The 19,519-nt window shown below is 35.8% G+C and overlaps 1 protein-coding gene across 1 annotated transcript in view; it reads right to left on the bottom strand.

Annotated features, from left to right (window-relative positions):
- kiaa1109 (KIAA1109 ortholog) overlaps positions 1 to 19,519 on the bottom strand; it is a 213,017-nt gene that overhangs the window by 103,739 nt on the left and 89,759 nt on the right. Inside the window, 11 exon segments of the mRNA XM_056470418.1 lie at positions 793 to 914; positions 1,029 to 1,175; positions 1,258 to 1,378; positions 2,825 to 2,998; positions 3,082 to 3,152; positions 5,424 to 6,219; positions 10,161 to 10,359; positions 10,441 to 10,685; positions 11,633 to 11,913; positions 15,240 to 15,359; positions 15,477 to 15,605. Of these exon segments, the coding sequence (XP_056326393.1) occupies positions 793 to 914; positions 1,029 to 1,175; positions 1,258 to 1,378; positions 2,825 to 2,998; positions 3,082 to 3,152; positions 5,424 to 6,219; positions 10,161 to 10,359; positions 10,441 to 10,685; positions 11,633 to 11,913; positions 15,240 to 15,359; positions 15,477 to 15,605 (2,405 nt within the window).

The raw sequence follows: 19,519 nt of genomic DNA, 5'->3' as shown, positions 1-19,519 counted from the left end.
AAACGATTAATCACAATTAATCACATCATAAAATAAAAGTTAACATTAAAAATATATATTTATGCGTACTGTGAATCTTTTTGTGTATATAAATAAATGCATAACTATACTGTAAAAATGCTTGTTTATATTTATATAAAAAATATTTGTTAAAACTTTACAATAAGGTTTCATTAGTTACGTTAGCGAACGCATTTACTGACACAAACAAACAATGAAAAATACATTACAGTATTGTTCATGTTAATTACATTAGTTACTGAGAATAGAGTTGTTCATTGTTAATTCATGTTAACTCACTGTGCATTAACTAAAGATAACAAGCATGAATTGAATTTTAATAATACATTAGAAAATGTTGAACTATGATTAATAAATGCTGTACTCATGTAAGTAAATATATGAACTAATAAAACTTTATTGTACAGTGTGACCCAAATATTTATATTATTCAAATTATATAGAAATATATATAAATATACAGTATATGTAAATGCATTACTTTTGTATATTTCTGTATTTTAGGCACAGTATGTGTGGGCATTTATACATATAAACGCAATACACGTGAATATTGTACGTAAATACAAACTTTTATCCTAGATGTGATTAATCACGATTAATTGTTTGACAGCACTATTAACTGAATAAAGAAGAAAAAGAACGAATCAATAAAACATTCAAATTTACATTATTTTACAAAACTTTTCCAGAATTGGGGTTAATATACTATAAAACATAATAACTATAATAAAAACATAAGATAATATAAGGGGAATCGTTTGCAATTACCTATTCATGCGCAGCTGAGTCGCAATCCGGTCAAAACACAAGGCCACAAGAGACACGTGTGTGATGCTTTTGTTAGATGGTGAACCTTCTTCTACAGACGCCTGAAGCACACAGAGGTTCACCTGCAAACACACATGTACAAACAATCACCTTCTTAAATTTTACATGGCAAGATCTCCCTCTCTCTCTCTCTCTCTCTCTCTCTCTTACACACAAACACATACACAAACAGTTACCTTCGGGACAGTCACATTAGCTTGCAAACCCTTTATCTTGACATTGTCAGGTTTGATTGACAGGTCGGTTTGTCCATGCGGTGTGCTCAGAGACCCAGGGGTGGTTCCTTCGGTCTTCGATATTTTGTGCTCCGGTTTGGCCGCGCTCTGGAAAACACCACATTCGTCACGATCACATTAAGGACTAAGTGTGCTGTCACGCCTGTGTGTGTTGGTATTGATCACTTACAGACTCAGAGACAGTGGATTTGCTGATCTGATACACTTCATTGAGCACTTTCCCATGCAGGTCATCCAGGATTGATGAAGGGTGGCGAAAACTGGCAAAGTGAACCATGGACTCAATGTACCTGGTACAAACAACGAAGGATGACTTCACAAAAGCTGTGGCATTTATTAAAGAAGGCAATAAATCTGTTGATGAGAACGGGTTTCTTTGCAGAGACATTTTATGTTTGAGCATAATACCTTGAAGGGCTGTTTTGATGCTTTTCTAAATATTAGGAGATTAGCTTTCTACTTTGAAATAAACTTAACTAAACTAAAATTAAATTGAATTAAATAACAATAATATAATAATAAATAATATTATAATATAATAATAATAATAATACAAAACAAGTCAAAGCAAAAATAAAATTAAAAAACAAAACATAACATAATATTAAATACCATAAAATAAAAAAATATATAAAATAAAACAAAAACTAAAAATAAATATAAAATAACAAAATAAACTTAAAAAAAAAAAAAAATAAAAAATAAAAAATAAAACAAAACAGAACAAAACAAATATAAAAAACTAAACAAAATAAAAAAATAAATAATATAACATAAAATAAAAATTATAAAATGAAAAACAAAACCTAAAATTGTACAAAAAATGTAATAATAAAAACAATAAAACAAAAAAAAGTAAAAAAATAAAATAAAAAAACAAAATAATAAAATAACATAAAATAAAAATAATAAAACAAAACAAAAACAAAATAAAAAAAATAGAATATAAAAAACATTAAAAAGGAAAAAAAATATAATAATAATAACAAATCAAAACAAAAAAACAAAAAATATATATATTTAAAATAACATAAAATTCTAAAATAAAATAAAACAAAACAAATACAAAAATAAAAAATACAAAATAAACAAAAAATTTTTAAATAAAATAAAACAAAACAATATATATATATATATATTTATTTAAAAAATAAATAATAAATAATAATAATAATAATAATAATAATATTAAACTAAACAAAATATAAAACAACATAACAAAAATAAGCAAAAAATAAAAAAAACGAAATATAAAACAACATAAAATAAACTTTAAAATAATAATAAAACAACAAAATAAAATTAAATTACATCAAATTAAATAAAACGAAATAAAATAAAAATAAATAAATAAATAAAAATAAATAAAATGAAGAAAAAAATGAAGAAACAAAATAAAGAAATGCATGAAACAAAAAGCAACAAAACATCTAAAAGCAATTCAAAGCAAAAGCAAAAAAACAAAACAAAAAGAAAAAACAATAAAAACCAAATCAAGCAAGACAAATGATCTACAAGAAATGAAAAACAGTAAAAAAAAGCATAAAGAGAGGAAATAATACATGCGAACAAAAAATGTTCAGTCACATCTTTAAAAATACTGAATAATTAGCTGTTCAACTACTTTCAACTTTCTTTCGGATTATATAATATTATTATTAAACATACAATTACTAAAAAACCGGGTCTTGAAGCACATTTGGTTGGCTGATGTGAGAGCTGATGTAATGTCTGACCTGTCCAGTGCTTCAACTACTAAAGGCGTCAGGACCACATTGACGGCCCCTTTAACCTCAACGATGGCTGTGGTTCTGGTCTGAGCAAGAGGCTGATCGACGGTCCAGTCCTCTGTCACCGTGTCCTCATCAGTGTTGTCCATCGCCCGCTTATCAAGAGGTGTGTAAGGTGTGCTGCAGATGTAAATGCATGCTTGTATTAATCCTGCTGAATGACACTGAAAGCAGCACTGCTGATTTATTATGTCTCACATTACCTGTTTATGTCACCCATCAAATGAACTCCTCTGTCCAACAGAGAGCTGGCAGATAAACCAGCCTTCACCATCTAAAAATAAGAAAAATACAATCTTAACAATTACAAATACAAACTTAATCAATGAATAAGCAATACTAAATCAATGCAAGTTTTCGAAATTCCTGTGGACTACTTTCCAAAACATTCATAAATACATTTAAATCTCAATTTAAATATATTAAACCTCATTTCATTTAAATCTCAACAATTAAGCAAAGAAAACTAAGCACTGTCAATATTGGCATTTAGCACATGCTTTTAACACTGTATTAATAATTAATCAATGTATGCATTACTTCATATACATACACTCACCGGCCACTTTATTAGGTACACCCACTGCTCGTTAACGCCTGTTCATTGAATTCTAATAAGCTAATCACACTCAACCGAGCATCAGAATGGGGAAGAAAGGTGATTCAAGCGACTATGAAATTGGCATGGTTGTTAGTGGCTGACGGGCTGGTCGGAGTATTTCAGAAACTGCTGATCTACTGGGATTTTCATGCACAACGATCTCTAGAGTCTATGGAGTCCGAAAAAGAGAAAATATCCAATGAGCAGCAGTTCTGTGGCCACAAATGCCTTGTTGATGCCAGACATCAGAGGAGAATGGCCAGACTGGTTTGAGCTGATGAAAAGGCAACAGTAACTCAAATAGCCACTCGTTACAACCGACCTTGAGACGGAGTAGCTACAGCAGCAGAAGACCACACTGGGTGCCACTCCTTTCAGCTAAGAACAGGAAACAGGCTACAATTCCCACAGGCTCACCAACATTGGACAATAGAAGATTGGAAAAACATTGCCTGGTATGATGAGTCTCGATTTCTGCTGCAACATTCGGATGGTAGGGTCAGAATTTGGCATCAACAACATGAAAGCGTGGATCCATCCTGCCTTGTATCAACGGTTCAGCAACTGCTGGTGGTGGTGGTGTAATAGTGTGGGGAATATTATTACCAATTGAGCATCGAGTCAATGCCACAGCCTACCTGAGTATTTTTGCTGACCGTTTACATCCCTCTATGACCACAGTGTAACCATTTTCTGATGGCTATTTCCAGCAGGATAACGCACCATGTCATAAAGCGTGAATCATCACAGACTGGTTTCTTGAACATGACACTTTGAGTTCACTGTACTCAAATGGCCTCCACAATCACCAGATCTCAATCCAATAGAGCACCTTTGGGATGTGGTGGAATGGGAGATTCACATCATGGATGTGCAGCAGACAAATCTGCAACAACTGCGTGATGCTATCATGTCATTATGGACCAACATTCTGAAAGTTCTGAAAGTAAAAGGGGGTCCAACCCGGTACTAGTAAGGTGTACCTATTAAAGTGACCGGTCAATGTGTGTTTATAAGCATAAGCAGGTTCACTTTTTTGTTTTTTAGAATTTTTTTAATTTTAATTGTTTAGTTTTCCTTACCACTAAGCAAACTTCCCAAAATAAATAAAAATATTTTCAAATGAAATAATAAAGTAAATTATAAAGTAAATGAAATAAATAAAATAATATATTCTAAGAAAGTTAAGAACTTATGCTTATACGAAGTCATACATATACATTTATATAAACTTGGTTAATTTGATAATTAATTGATTATTTGATTAGTGCTTAGTTTTTCTTGAAAATTATACAGTGCTCAGCATACACAAGTACACCCCTCACAAATCTATCTTTTAAACTTATATTTTTAATAGGAAACCTATACAATGTTATATTTGTACATATACATTAGTTTAGTCAGGACTGAAGCCAAATCTGGAGCTTATCTAACAAAATACCTTGCGATAACGGTCCAAAAACTAGTACAGCTATATTTATATGCCATAGAAAAATATTAAATACAAATTTAAAAAGAGGAAAAATCAAGAGAAGCTAAAAAATAGAAAATTTAGTTTAAATTTGTAGCTTGTAATTTTTTTTTGCAATATTTTCCTTGAATTAAATTGTATTATCTTTCAACTTCTAAATATGTTTGGTGACTAAACTATTACTTTAATAAATATATCTGTTTAATAAATCGGTTTGTTCAAATGCACCACAATACATCGCCTATATTCACTAAAAATGGATAAAAATATTAATTTTTAAAATACAGTGTACTCAATTATGCTGAGCACTGTATATAATATTATGCTCAATATAAATATACACGTCAGGGAAGATCAACAAGTGATCAAAACAATCTAAATTTCTTTTCATCATTCAATTCACTTATTTTGGATTCACAACTGCGTAAGGAATATAGAAATCTATATAAAACCATTAATAAATATTAATATACCTTAAAAGTGGGGATGGACAATTGATCAAAGGAGGTGGAGCTCTCCTCACTTGTAGGGGTGTCCAAATCAAGTGGGCGGTGCAGAGATGACTTGGATGTTCTCTTATTGGTCGGCTGCTTAACAGCCCAGTTTGACACATGATAATGTGCTAGATAGTTTTGGTAACAAGCCATCAAATGCGGCTGTGTTGTCAGAATTCCAGGATCCGCCTTCTCGGTTTCAATAGATCCCTCCTCCTCCAATCCAAGCGCAGAGACAAATGAGGCTTGGGAAGTGTGGCTAGGCAGCAGAGGTGGGCGGATCTCATTGATTGACAGTGGCCCTTCCACACTGTGGTATATAGAAGTGCGGCTGTGTTCAGTGTGAGGCTGACCCTGCTGTCTCCGTCTGCGCTTCCTCCCCGGATACGTCCCAGGACCTTCATCGCTACTTATGGGCTCAAACTCCTCAGTAGCACTGAAGTAGGCTTCGCTGTCAGCCACGGACATCGAGGAGTCAACGGAGCGATACTGATGGAAAGTGCTAGAATCAGCTGACGGCGTGAAAGGAAATGAGCCATAGCTTCTCCTCTGCCTTGGCGAGTCTAGAACGTTCTCATCGCTTCGGGAAACCTCGCTGCTAAACTGCACACCAGCAGGAGGCAAGGCTTTCTCTACGAACACAGCTGCTGATAGGCTCTTGGTGCTGCCGAGGCGAGCTGATTGGACAGAGGACTGTCGCTTTAATGGAGAGCGGAGAGGAGAGCGCAAGGGTGGGCCTTCGGGGTTTGGACCATCAGTTGTTACATTCATTAATCTGAAAACACAAAAACAGCAAATATTTTTGAAAAATTAAAAAGCAAAAATGTTGGCAACTCAAGAAGCTGTTTTTATTCAGAACAGGATTTATTTTGGAGTTTTAATCTTGCAGATATTGCTAAAAAAAAAGGCTTTTTGTGAGTCAGTCTACAAAACTCAATCAGTCTGGAAATCACAGAGTAATTAGATTTCTGGAAAAAACACTTTCATTTACTATTATTCAGCAAGGGTACATTACATTGATCAAAAGTGACAGTGCAGACATTTATAATGTTATCAAATTGTTTCTTTTGAACTCTATTGATTACAAAAAAAAACATCCAGGATAGCATTACCTTTACAAAAATAAATTAGATTTTATATAACAATACATCTAAACAGAAAACATTAATTTTGGTCAAATAAATACATCTTAAGAAACTTCTTTCTAAAACATTAAAGAATAAAATAAAGTTGTAATGTACAATATCACACAATATCTCGGTTTTACTGCGTGCTTGATCAAATAAATGCAGATTTGGTGAGCGTAAGATATTTCCAAGTCAAAATTTTCATTTAGCTGTGTATTTACATCCTTGACTGTTCATATAATAGAAGTAAAAAGGTGTCTACCTCATTGTATTAGATGAATGAATAAATGAATAAATGAATAAATAAATAAAAGTTTAATAAAAAATGTTAAATATTAAAAAAAGTTCCAACTGGAAGACATTGACTCCAGTTGAGATTTAAAACTGGATAAAATTGTAACTGTTGTATATGGCCACATTTACAGCAGGTGTTAAGATATGTACTCATCAATCAGACCACAACTGGATGATGCCAAATGCAGGTATAAATCATGTCTAAAACTATTTGAGCTTGTCAACTTTTGACCCCTCCCAGACACAGTCAGGTTAGGAAATGTGATTGAATTCAGTAGTGGCCGAATGCCACAAAAGACGACCTACACTTGGCCTATTTTACAACAGCTGACAAATCGCAAACCTGGCACGCTAAGGAAATACATGCCAACAGAAAACCCTAACAACTTGAGAAAATATCTTCATCAGCAAATTCTCACATTGCATGCAAATCCAGAAACACACTGCAAACTGCACAGAACATAACCAAAAAAATATTGTATTTTACCCCTAATAAGACGATTTGTACAAATAATATTAAACAACTGATGACTAAAAGCAGGGAGATCACTTGACACATTTCCATTGTGGTCTCTGCTATCTGCGGCAGAATTATATTTCATTTGAATGAATTGGTTTGTGTGTGTTGTCAATTTAATGAAGATGTTTTCTCAATTTATTAGCGTTGTACTATTTGCATGCTTTCATAACTCTTGCAGTTCTACCATGCTAAAGCTACTACTGTGATGAAGCACTTCACCACAATTGTCCCCAAACACAAAGATCACAGTCAAAATCACAATTTCCATCCACATCTTCTCAGGCTTGCTCATAAGCTGTGATGTGAGTGATGTAGAGCGTGACAAAATTAAGGGGAAGAGTCTCAAAGTAATTCAACCGCAAATGGTCATATTTACTTTTTAATACACTAGGGGTAAACTGCTTATCTGATCCCTTACATGTATTTGTCTCGAATCAGACTCATGGTTCGGTTCACATGCTCCTACAACAAATACAGTTGTGCAGTGACTGTTATTAGACAAAAAAAAAAACAGCAGTGCAACAACTATGAAGCCATTGATAAAGTATGTGTCATTGTGTCTGAAAACACAACACGAGTGGTTCCGTCATGTTGCTGTTGTTATGCCAACTAGGTCAGTGTATCTTTTGGTCATTGGATTTTCATTTGAGAAACAGATATTGAAAAACGTAAAACAAGACAGTTTTTAAATGTAGTTTTAAAATTAAAAAACTCAAGTTGAAATCCAATGCGTTTTTTTTGATTTTGGTTTTTGAATTTTAATACGAAAATAAAAAAAACGGCTCGTTTTTATTTTGTCATGGTGAAAAATGGAAAAGCAAAATTCAAAAATTATTTGATTTTCATTTTTTATTTCAAATAACAAAAAATAAAAATCACCAGAAAACAAAAACAAATTACTAGGCCAACTCATTCACGGTGACGCAATGCTGACCTGCTAGCCTACAATAGGCTACTATTTTTCCACTTAATAATGTTATAAAAGATATTTTCTTGTGATAACAGTATTTTGTTAAGATATTTTGTTATATTTTGTTATTTTCCTCATTAAGACAAAATATTTTTCATATAAGGGCCGGTTATAGGCTATATATTTATTTTTTGTTAGCATGTTTTAAATGAAAGAACCTTTATTTTGACATTACATCTAGCATTAGGTTGCTTTACTGAAAAGAAAGCTTTAATCTTCCCGAAGTTTTACCACAAATCATTTCAAGTGAGGGAGGCATTAAGGTCAGTGTTCGTTACGCACATTTTAATAAGTCATAGTATTTTAAAATAAAAATTAACAATTGATTTTATCTGAAAAAGGTCATGCTGCTGCTGCACAAACACCCTGATAAGCATCCCGTGTCTTTTAAAAACGGACTAAGCTTGCAGATGAGTTGTGTATGCATCATCACCCCGCTACAGTGAGTCTATCTATAATTTCATATAGCCATATGCAAAGATAGTGGCAGATTTTTAATAAATTAAAATAATAAAAAAGCCTACTGCTATATATATATTAACTATAACACAGAGAGATGAGCAATGACGAATGTCCAATGTTACTGTCACTCCTGAAGTGTAAGTGATTTAAAGAATAAACTTTATTTTCAGAAAACTGTTCAGCAATGCAAATAATGCATATATCGTCAATTATGTTGTTCCATGTAACTGGCTTCAATGAGGAAAATATGTATTAACAAAATCCTGTTTTCACAAGAAAATAGCTTTTATAACATTATTAATTGGGAAAAAATATAGCCTATAGTAGGCTAGCCTGTGTGTGGCAGCATTGCGTCACCTTGAATAAGTTGGCCTATCTGGTTTTGGAATAAAAAAAAACAAGTCTGTATTCATTTTTGTTTTCTGGTGATTTAATTTTTGTTATTCCAAAAAAATCCTGAAAATTAAATCATTTTTGAATTTTGCTTTTCCATTTTTCACCATGAAAAAGAAAAACGAGCTGTTTTTTTTTATTTTCGTTTTAAAATTCAAAAAACGAAAATCAAAAAACGCATTGTATTTCAATTTTCGTTTTTTAATTTTAAAACGAAAATCAAAAAAGGGCTCGTTTTTCAATATCTGTTTCTAAAATGAAAATCCAATGACCAAAAGATACACTGACCCAACTAGCTACCCTGTAAACAGAAGCGCGCAACACTAGTCTTGCCTCAGAGTTTTTCTAATTGGTCCACTCATCTTATACTGACAGGATGTGTGACAAATGAGCGCTGCTGTGGGTGAAAGTTGAAATCGTTGAGTGTGTAACGGTCATGCACATCCTTCAAACAATGGAAATATAATTTATTGTCTCATCTTGTAAGCACGGAAGTTAGTCTGTGAATAAGTGACTTCTCTACACACACACACACACATAACAATTGTTCTCAGCTGAACCTGCTCTGATGGACACATTGCTACATTTTCATTAAAAGAGATTTCAGTTTAGAAGCTCAATGAATTTTAAATTTAATACACGATTAATTTTTTTCTGTGGTTTTAGGAGAGGGCTGAGTTTAATCTTTAAAAGTTTACTATAGTTTAGGTACTATAAAGTTTTATTTTTCATAATTATTGTTGTTTATTTTGTACTTTTGCATCACAAGAGGCTCTTCACTTATGTAACTGATTGCGACAAAACACTTCTGCCAGTTAATAAACAGAAAAACCGAGCACTGGGGATTTATTAATATTCCTGTTGTACCAAACCGTGATTCCAGTGTACCGTTTCACCGCTACTAAATACCTAGGTAGATAGAAGGTGTAAAACACATCTGTCTGACTCACTCAGTAGAGGGTGAGGGACTCTCTCGTTCTCCAGCCAACAGAGGCAGCGCAGCACTGGATGAAGAGTTTTCCTCGGAGGAAGAGGCAGAGCTGTGCGAGCGCTGAGGAACATGTAGACTGAGGTGCTGCTGGACACGTCTCTCCAAGTCAACCACTGGTGCAGGAGAACACGTGTCTCTCCGCACAGCAATCCCTTTAGCTGCATATATATCCATCAGTTACTACAATGCAAACAACAAGCATTAAGCATCATGATTTAGTCCATAAAAAGTAAACATACCATCTGGGAATTTAGGAGTTTCCTTGGTCACAATCCATTCTCCTGGATGTAATAATGACTGGCCGTAGGACATATCACACTCTGCGCTTATCCCGGAGAAGGCAGAGCTTGACGAGGGTGTGATTTCCTCCAATCGGAAGAAGTCCAGGCCACCGATGGTGCCCCCAAAAAAACGACAGCCACCAAGACAGCCACAGCGGTTCCGACTGCGCTTGTATTTCTCCTCAGGCCAAAGGAACCAAAGTCTAAAAGAGACATAAATACATTTAAAGGGTTTAAAGCTCAAACCTTGATCTAGGTAACAGAGTCAGAGACACTTAAAGACATACTGACATAAACACATAACTGTTTGTTATGTATTAGTGTTATGGTAGGACTGGGTGGGCTGACAATATATACAGTAAGGTCACAGCTGAATAAACGATCAACTGCAATATTTTTTTTTAATTCTATATATTCTACGATGTAAATAAGCGAGCGTGGCTATCTCAAATGCAGTGTGCATGAGACTGAGCAAGATGAATTGCAAGATTACTGGATCGCTTGTTGTAAGATCAGGGGTCCGTTCTTCGGACGTTGTTGTTTTTCTGGAATAACTACCTATTTAAATAATAGTAATAAGTATATTGTTACCATCAAATAGAATTTGGGTCAGGGGTGGGCAAACGTGGTCCTGGAAGGCCGGTGTCCTGCAAAGTTGACCTCCAACCCTAATCAACCACACCTAGCCTTCTAATGATCTTGAAGACACTGCTTAAAATGTTCAGGTGTGTTTGATTAGTGTTGGAGCAAAACTCTGCAGGACACTGGCCCTCCAGGACAGAGTTTGCACACCCCTGATTTGAGCCATATCACCCACACTTTTGTTAAGGACAAATAACTGTTGCACAGACCGATTATTTCACTTAATAAGACTTCAATGTATCTTTAGGATGACAGAAATGACTTTTGTGTTGCCTGTATATGATTTCTGAGTGTCTGTAGCAACAGACTTGCTGTTTTATAAATTGTATAAATCATCAAGGATCAGCGTTTCAGCAAAAAATCTTCTTTAATATTCTACAGAAGAAAAAAATACATCTTGGATTGCCTGCGGTGGAGTAAATAAAATTTCAACTGTTTTGCGTAGACTATATTTTTAACCTTAAAAGACACAAAAATAAAATAAAATAAAGACAGGATAAACTTGAACCTCTTTGTTTTCATGTCATGAAGCTCCAGGAATTGCCTCTGGACCTCATATTTGGCTGGATGGTCAGCAGCCAATGCCACATCAGCCGTGATGAGGTTAAAGGTCACCGAACCAGCTTCCAGCCAATGAGAGCGCCGGAGGAGTGGTGGAGGCAGGCCAAGCCTCGCCACGTCCTGTTGTTCAATGAACTGAGCAATCACTACATCCTGCAGAACGGCACTGATGCCTTCGCCAACAGCAGCTGTGTGCAGATTACATGTGGCCACCCGCAGCGCTCCAGTCTGATGGACAAACACACACACACACACCACTGGTCAGAAAGGTCATCCTATTAAATAACTCAAACTAAAATCATAAAGCCAACATTTTGTTACTTGATATAAAGCAAGTATTAATTAAATACAAAATATGTACTTAGATACAAAATTATTCTAAATAAAAAAATATAAATATCTATTAATTATTTTAGTTCAGCTATTCACCAAGAAAATATTAGTAAATACACTGCTCAAAAAATAAAGGGAAAGCTAAAATAACATATGCAAGAATGAATGAAATATTCTTATTAAATACTTTGTTCTTTACATAGTTTAATGTGCTAACAACAAAAATCATCAATGGAAATCTAATTTATTAACCCATGGAGGTCTGGATTTGGAGTCACACTTAAAATTAAAGTGGAAAAACACACTACAGGCTGATTTAACGTTGATATAATGTCCTTAAAAACAAGTCAAAATGAGGCTCAGTAGTGTGTGTGGTCTCCACGGGCCTGTATGACATCCCTGCAATGCCTGAGCATGCTCCTGATGAGGTGGCTCATGGTCTCTTGGGGGATCTCCTCCTAGAACTGGACTAAAACATCCATCAACTCCTGGACAGTCTGTGGTGAAACGTGGCGTTGGTGGATGGAGCGAGCCATAATGTCCCAGGTGTGTTCAATTGGATTCAGGTCTGGGCAACGTGCGGGCCAGTCCAGGAACTGCTGACACACTCCAGTCACATGAGGTCTAGCATTGTCTTGCATTAGGAGGAACCCAGGACCAACTATACCGACATATGGTCTCACAAGGGGTCTAAGCATCTTATCTCGCTACCTAATGGTAGTCAGACTACCCCAGGGGAGCACATGGAGGGCTGTGCAAAAATTGCCACCCATGCTGGAGGATGTTGCAGGCTGCAGAACGTTTTCCATGCCATCTCCAGACTCTGCCAAGTCTGTCACATGAACCTGCTTTCATCTGTGAAGAGGGCGCCACAGGCAAATTTGCCAGTCTTGGTGTTCTCTGGCAAATGCCAAACGTCTTGCACGGTGTTGGGCTGCAAGCACAACCATACCTATGGACATAGGGCCCTCATACCACCCTCATGGAGTCTGCTTCTGACCGTTAGAGCAGACACATGCACATGCCTGCTGGAGGTCATTTTTCAGGGCTCTGGCAGTGCTCCTCCTGTTCCTCCTTGCACAAAGGCGGAGGTAGCGATCCTACTGCTGGCCTGTTACCCTCCTATGGCCTCCTTGATGTACTGGCCTTTCTCCGGGTAGCGCCTCCATGCTCTGGGCACTACGCTCACACAGACAGCAAACCTGACACAGCTCGCACTGATGTGCAATCCTGGATGAGCTGCACTTGTGTGGGTTTTCGACTCTGTCTCATGCTACCACTAGAGTGAAACCACCGCCAGCATTCAAAGCCGACCAAAACATCAGGCAGAAAGCATAGGAACTGAGAAGTGGTCTGTGGTCACCACCTGCTGAACCACTCCTTTATTGGGAGTGTCTTGCTAATTGCCAATAATTTCCACCTGTTGACTATTCAGCATGTGAAATTGATTGTCAGTGTTGTTTCCTAAGTGGGTAATTTGATTTCACAGAAGCGTGATTGACTTGGAGTTACACTGAGTACATTTACATGGACACCAATAATCCGATTTTAATGAGATTAAGACAATACTCTGATTAAGAGTCTACCATGTAAACAGAGATTTTTGATTAATTTAATCCGATTAAGGTCATAATTGAACTAAATAGAAATCGAATTAAAACATAGGGAGTATGCTGATTTTAGTCGCATTATAAAAGTGCAGTACAGACAGATATATAAACACCTTAAATAAACTATTACCATCACGTTGGACTTTTCACCCCATTTTGCGACAGGATATTCCATACACACACGGCTGTGCACCTACCAAGTCATTTTACTATCATTCTGAACAAATCTTTTATGTGACTCAAGAACGATGAGTCCTCTCAGAGAGTGATTCGTTCATTCGCATATGCACACATTTGTAGATTACTTCATTTTTGGAGTCCTCTGTCAGGTTTGAGTCGTTGGTTCTTCACATGAGAGACTGAAGCCAGTCATATGCATTTAGAGCCAAAAAAAGATTTGATTCGTTCATTTCTCGAGTCCTCGGTTTTGAGTCATCTTTTTACAAACTGTCACATGATGACTGAACGACTCAAAAACCCGAATACTCAAAAGGGTGCAAACTGCTAGCAATAGTTCAGCTTTTTATTTTATTTTTTACATTTATTTAGTTTATTTATTTATTTTTTATTGGTTTCAAAAACAGTTAACAATAGATTGCAGAAACTTAGAGCATTAGAAAAAATGGAGATTGTTGTTACAATCTGCATAATACATTTAAAGAAGAGAGAAAGAAGAGAAAAAAAATTAAACCATTAAATAAAGTAAATGAAAAAAAAATCTGAAATTATATAAGGTTATACATTGAAAGCCATTTTTATTTTATTCATTTATTTATTTTAATTAGTTAAGCTTATATGGGTCTGTCAGTGTCAGGTGAACGAACAACATGCCAGCAGAGATGAGCACAGATAATCATAGATAAAACACCAGGTAAACAACGAAGGATTATTTTCTCATTCTTCGTAGCATTGCATTGGACAGTAGTGTTCTAGTTATGACTTGTATGTAGTAGTGTGATCAACGTTTGGGCTAGTTGTAGATGTGTTTGGAAGCATCTCGTAACAATTAAAGTTATTTTGGCAAATTGAACAAAATGATTCAAAAAAAGATTCGTTCATCGAGATGAACGAGACTCAAAGGTCTGAGTCAGAAAAATTTTTTGAACTTCCCTTCACTACGCGGGGGCATGAATGAAATGTTCCTAAATGAAAGTGAAACTGCAGATGAAGTCAAAAAATAAAAAATAAAAAATGAAATTTCCGAAATTACATGAAACTCCAGAGGAAACATGAATTTCAATGACGTTAATCAAATTATTTGCTATAACATGTAAAACGGGATCATGGGAGGAACTTTTAAAAAGTAACTCATATAAACACCTTAATCAAATTACTGTCTTAATCAGATTAAGGCAAATAATTAGATTACTGATGTCCATGTAAACATAGTCACTGTGTTGTTTGAGAGTTCCCTTTATTTTTGAGCAGTGTATATTAAGACAGAAAACAGTACTTTAAAACTGCAATAATAATTTACAATAATACATTATTTCATTGTATTTTTAATTAAATTAATCCAGGCAAGGTGAGCCTTAGAGAAGTCTTTCAAAAACATGGGTTTTTTGACTGGCAGTATGCATATAATCAATATTTTTGTCTTCAGTTACTAACCTTAATATTGGCAGCACAGCCGTGTTCAACAATGAAAATCTGTGCTCCATCAACCGTCAGTCGTGTCATGGTGTACTTCAGATCTTCTGATGTGCGACAGTGACCTGGCAGACCTGCATGCTACTCACACACACACACACATATGCACACATATCTCAGTTATGGAGTCACTTTGAAATTGATGCAAATATGACAGCAGGCTTGTGTGTGTGCATGTGCATATGTGCACTTCTGTACCTTGGCATCACAGATTCTACGATCAACTCCATGTTGGCAGGTGACAGATGGTTTTGGCTGCTCGAGCTGAAACTCTCGGGACATTACATGAAACACAAAGCTCTCGCCCCACTCCAGAAGAGATGCACACTGAAACACAAACACAGCCAGATCAGATCTGCTCCAACACAAACAAACAAGCAGTGGCTGATGCTGACAGAGGAGTTCAACAAGCGTTCATTCTTAACTAATCTCTCTATCAGTCAGTAGCTTTTTAAAGAATGAAAACATGCAAAGTTTCCTAATTTGTTTAGATTTTATTTATAGAAAAATGCGTTCTATTAATTCTTATTATATTAATTTTATTTTAATAAAATAATTTGATAATGATAACAAAATGCGTGTATTTAATAGAACTAGGGATGCTCCGATCAGGATTTTTACAGCCGATATTGAGTACTGATTCTGATGCTTCAATCTTTATATAACTTTGCCATTGGATAAAGCACAATCTCAGTCTATGTATAATAGGCCAACTTAAGTGGAAATTTCTACACTTACAGTGCATCCAGAAATCATTTTTTCCACATTTTTTTATATTAAAGCCTTATTCCAAAATAGATTCAATTCATTTATTTCCTCAAAATTCTACACACAATACCTCATAATGACAATGTGAAAAAAGATTTTTTTTAATTTATTTATATATTAATCATTTTCAGATCTCTCCAGAGATGTTCAATGTGATTCAGGTCTGGGCTCTGGCTGGGCCACTCAAAGACATCCACTGAGTTGTTGAGAAGCCACTCCATTGATATTTTGGGGATGTGCTTTGGGTCGTTGTCCTGCTAGAAGATCGATCATCGCTCCAGTCTGAGGTCAAGAGCATTCTGAAGCAGGTTTTCATTCAGGATGTCTCTGTACATTGCTGCATTCATCTTTCACTCTACCCTGACTAGTCTTCCAGTTCCTGCTGCTCAAAAACATCCCCACACCATGATGCTGCCACCACCATGCTTCACTGTAGGGATGGTATTAGCCTGGTGATTAGCTGTGCCTGGTTTTCTCCAAACGTAATGCCTGGCATTCACTCCAAAGAGTTCAATTTTAGTCTCATCGGACCATAAAATTTTATTTCTTATGGTCTGAGAGTCCTCAAATTTCAGGCGGAGAGTGGCTTTCGACTGGCCACTCTACCATACCAGGCCTTATTGGTGGATTGCTGCACAGATGGTTGTCCTTCTGTAAGGTTCTCCTCTCTCTACAGAAGAACGCTGGAGCTCAGACAGAGTGACCATCGGGTTATTGATCACCTCCCTGACTAAGGCCTTTCTCCTCCGATCACTCAGCTTAGATGGCCGGCCAATTTTTCTGTAAACTTTACCAGCCTTGTACCTGGAGACAATCCTGTCTCAAAGGTCTACAGACAATTCCTTTGTCGTCATGCTTGGATTGTGCTTTGACATGCACTGTCAACCCTGGGACCTTATATAGACAGGTGTATGCCTTTTTGAAATCATGTCCAATCAACTGAAATTACCACAGGTGAACTCCAATTAAGAATCTCAAGAATGATCAGTGGAAACAGAATGTACCTGAGATCAATTTAAAGCTTCACGGCAAAGGCTGTAAATACTTATGTACGTGTGACTTTTCAGGTTTTTTTCTTTTTTTCTTTTGCAACAAAAAAAACAATTGTCACTATGGGGTATTGTGTGTAGAATTTTGAGGAAATAAATGAATTTAATTCATTTTGGAATAAGGCAGTATTATAAAACAATGTGGAATTTTTTTATTTCCCTAATATTTCCACCCAGGTTTTAGTAAACTTGCAATATTGTCAAAAACACTTTCCGTTCTTATTTGTAAAAAGGTTTAAACACATGTAAGGCCATTTCCATATTTTGCTCATCTCCAACTATTGATAGCAGCACAATGATAGAAGCTTCAGAGAGCCCCACAGCAGAGAGGGGGATCTGCACCAGAGATATCTTTACTTATCTATTATTAATTTAATCTAACAACTGTAAAGCTTAGAACATTATTGTGCCTATCACAATTTGTTCTCTTGCTCATTCACTCTCATCGCCATGATTTCTAAGGTATTTGATCTAATTTGCATGCGTCGCGGAGCCACTATGAATATGCAGGAGACTGGCGGAGTATCAGGGAGAGGTCATAAGATTGGACAATAGATAGGGGCGATCTCTCCGCTCGTGTCACAGCATCTCAAAACACTGGATATACAATAGTTGCAACAAAGGGACCATCACTTGCAGCGGTTGCGCCAATAAACTGTATAAATGGGGTTCACACTGCATTTGTATGTATTTTAGCAATTGTGATACTCAAGCAGCGACACTTGCGAACGGTTTATGAGATCGGCCAGATCAGCAAGTACCGATCGAGTTATTAAATGTGATTAGCGGCCGATACTGATCTCCGACTGATCGATCGGAGCATCCCTGCTAACAACGTTACAATGAAAAATTCTAAAATATTTTTCATATTTATACTGAAATATATTCAGGATACATATATGGTTTTATGGCTTCTTACTATATTACAATAATAAAAACATATATACTAAAATAAATTCAGAATAAATACATCTACTGAAACAGTGGTTTCTGTATCAATTTATTCTAAAATATAATGCATTTTTATGTGTTTAGTTACATGATGCTTCAGAATCACTCTAATATGCTAATAAAAATGAATTAGGCAATTATTTTTGTTACAATTATTATTGATAAAATTACAAAATTGTTAGAGAACTATTGTGTCACATACATACATACACACATACAGTTAGGTCCATAAATATTTGGACATCGACTCAATTCTAACATTATTGGCTCTATAGACCAACACAATGGATTTGAAATTAAACGAACAAGGTGTGCTTTAACTGCAGACTGACAGATTTAATTTGAAGGTATTTACATCCAAATCAGATTAACAGGGTAGAAATTACAACAGATTGCATATGTGCCTCCTACTTGTTAAGGGTTCAAAAGTAATTGGACAGAATAATAATCATAAATCAAACTTTCACTTTTTAATAATGGGTTGAAAATCCTTTGCAGTCATTTACAGCCTGAAGTCTTGAATGGATAGACATCACTAGATGCTGGGTTTCATCCCTGGTGGTGCTCTGCAAGGCCTCTACAGCAACTTTCTTCAGTTTCTGCTTGTTCTTAGGGCATTTTTCCTTCAGTTTCGTCTTTAGCAAGTGAAAAGCAAGGGCAATCAGATTCAGATCAGGTGATTGACTTGGCCATTGCATAACATTACACTTCTTTCCCTTAAAAAACTATTTGGTTGCTTTTGCAGTATGCTTTGGGTCATTCTCCATCTGCACTATGAAGCACCGTGCAATCAGTTCTGAAGTATTTGGCTCAATATGAGCAGAAAATATTGCCTGAAACACTTCAGAATTCATCCTGCTACTTTTGTCAGCAGTCACATCATCTATAAATACAAGAGAACCAGTTCCATAGACAGCCATACATGCCTACGCCATGTCACTACCAACACTATGCTTCACTGCTTAGGATCATGAGCAGTTTCTTTCCTTCTCCATTCTCTTCCCATCACTCTGGTACAAGTTGATCTTGATCTCATCTGTCCAAAGGATGTTGTTCCAGCACTGTGAAGGCTTTTTAGACCTCTAATCTGGCCTTTCTGTTTTTGAGGCTCACCAATGATTTACATCTTGTGGTGAACCCTCTGTATTTACTCTGGTGTTGACTCCGACAAACACACACCTACCTCCTGGAAAGTGTTCTTGACCTGACCAACTGTTGTGAAGGGTGTTTTCTTCACCAAGGAAAGAATTCTTTGGTCGTACACCACAGTTGTTTTCCTTGGTCTTCCGGATCTTTTGGTGTTGCTGAGCACACTGGTGCGTTCTTTCTTTTTAAGAATGTTCTAAACAGTTGTTTTGGCCACACATAATGTTTTTGCTATCTCTTTGATGGGTTTGTTTTGTTTTTTCAGCCTAATGATGGCTTGCTTGACTGATAGTGACAGCTCGTTGGATCTCATCTTGAGAGTTGACC

Source organism: Danio aesculapii, chromosome 13 (assembly GCF_903798145.1).
Source record: "Danio aesculapii chromosome 13, fDanAes4.1, whole genome shotgun sequence".
Taxonomy (NCBI): Eukaryota; Metazoa; Chordata; class Actinopteri; order Cypriniformes; family Danionidae; genus Danio; species Danio aesculapii.
The sequence above is the reverse complement of the archived record's forward strand: the minus strand, read 5'-3'. Positions and strand labels throughout refer to the sequence as shown.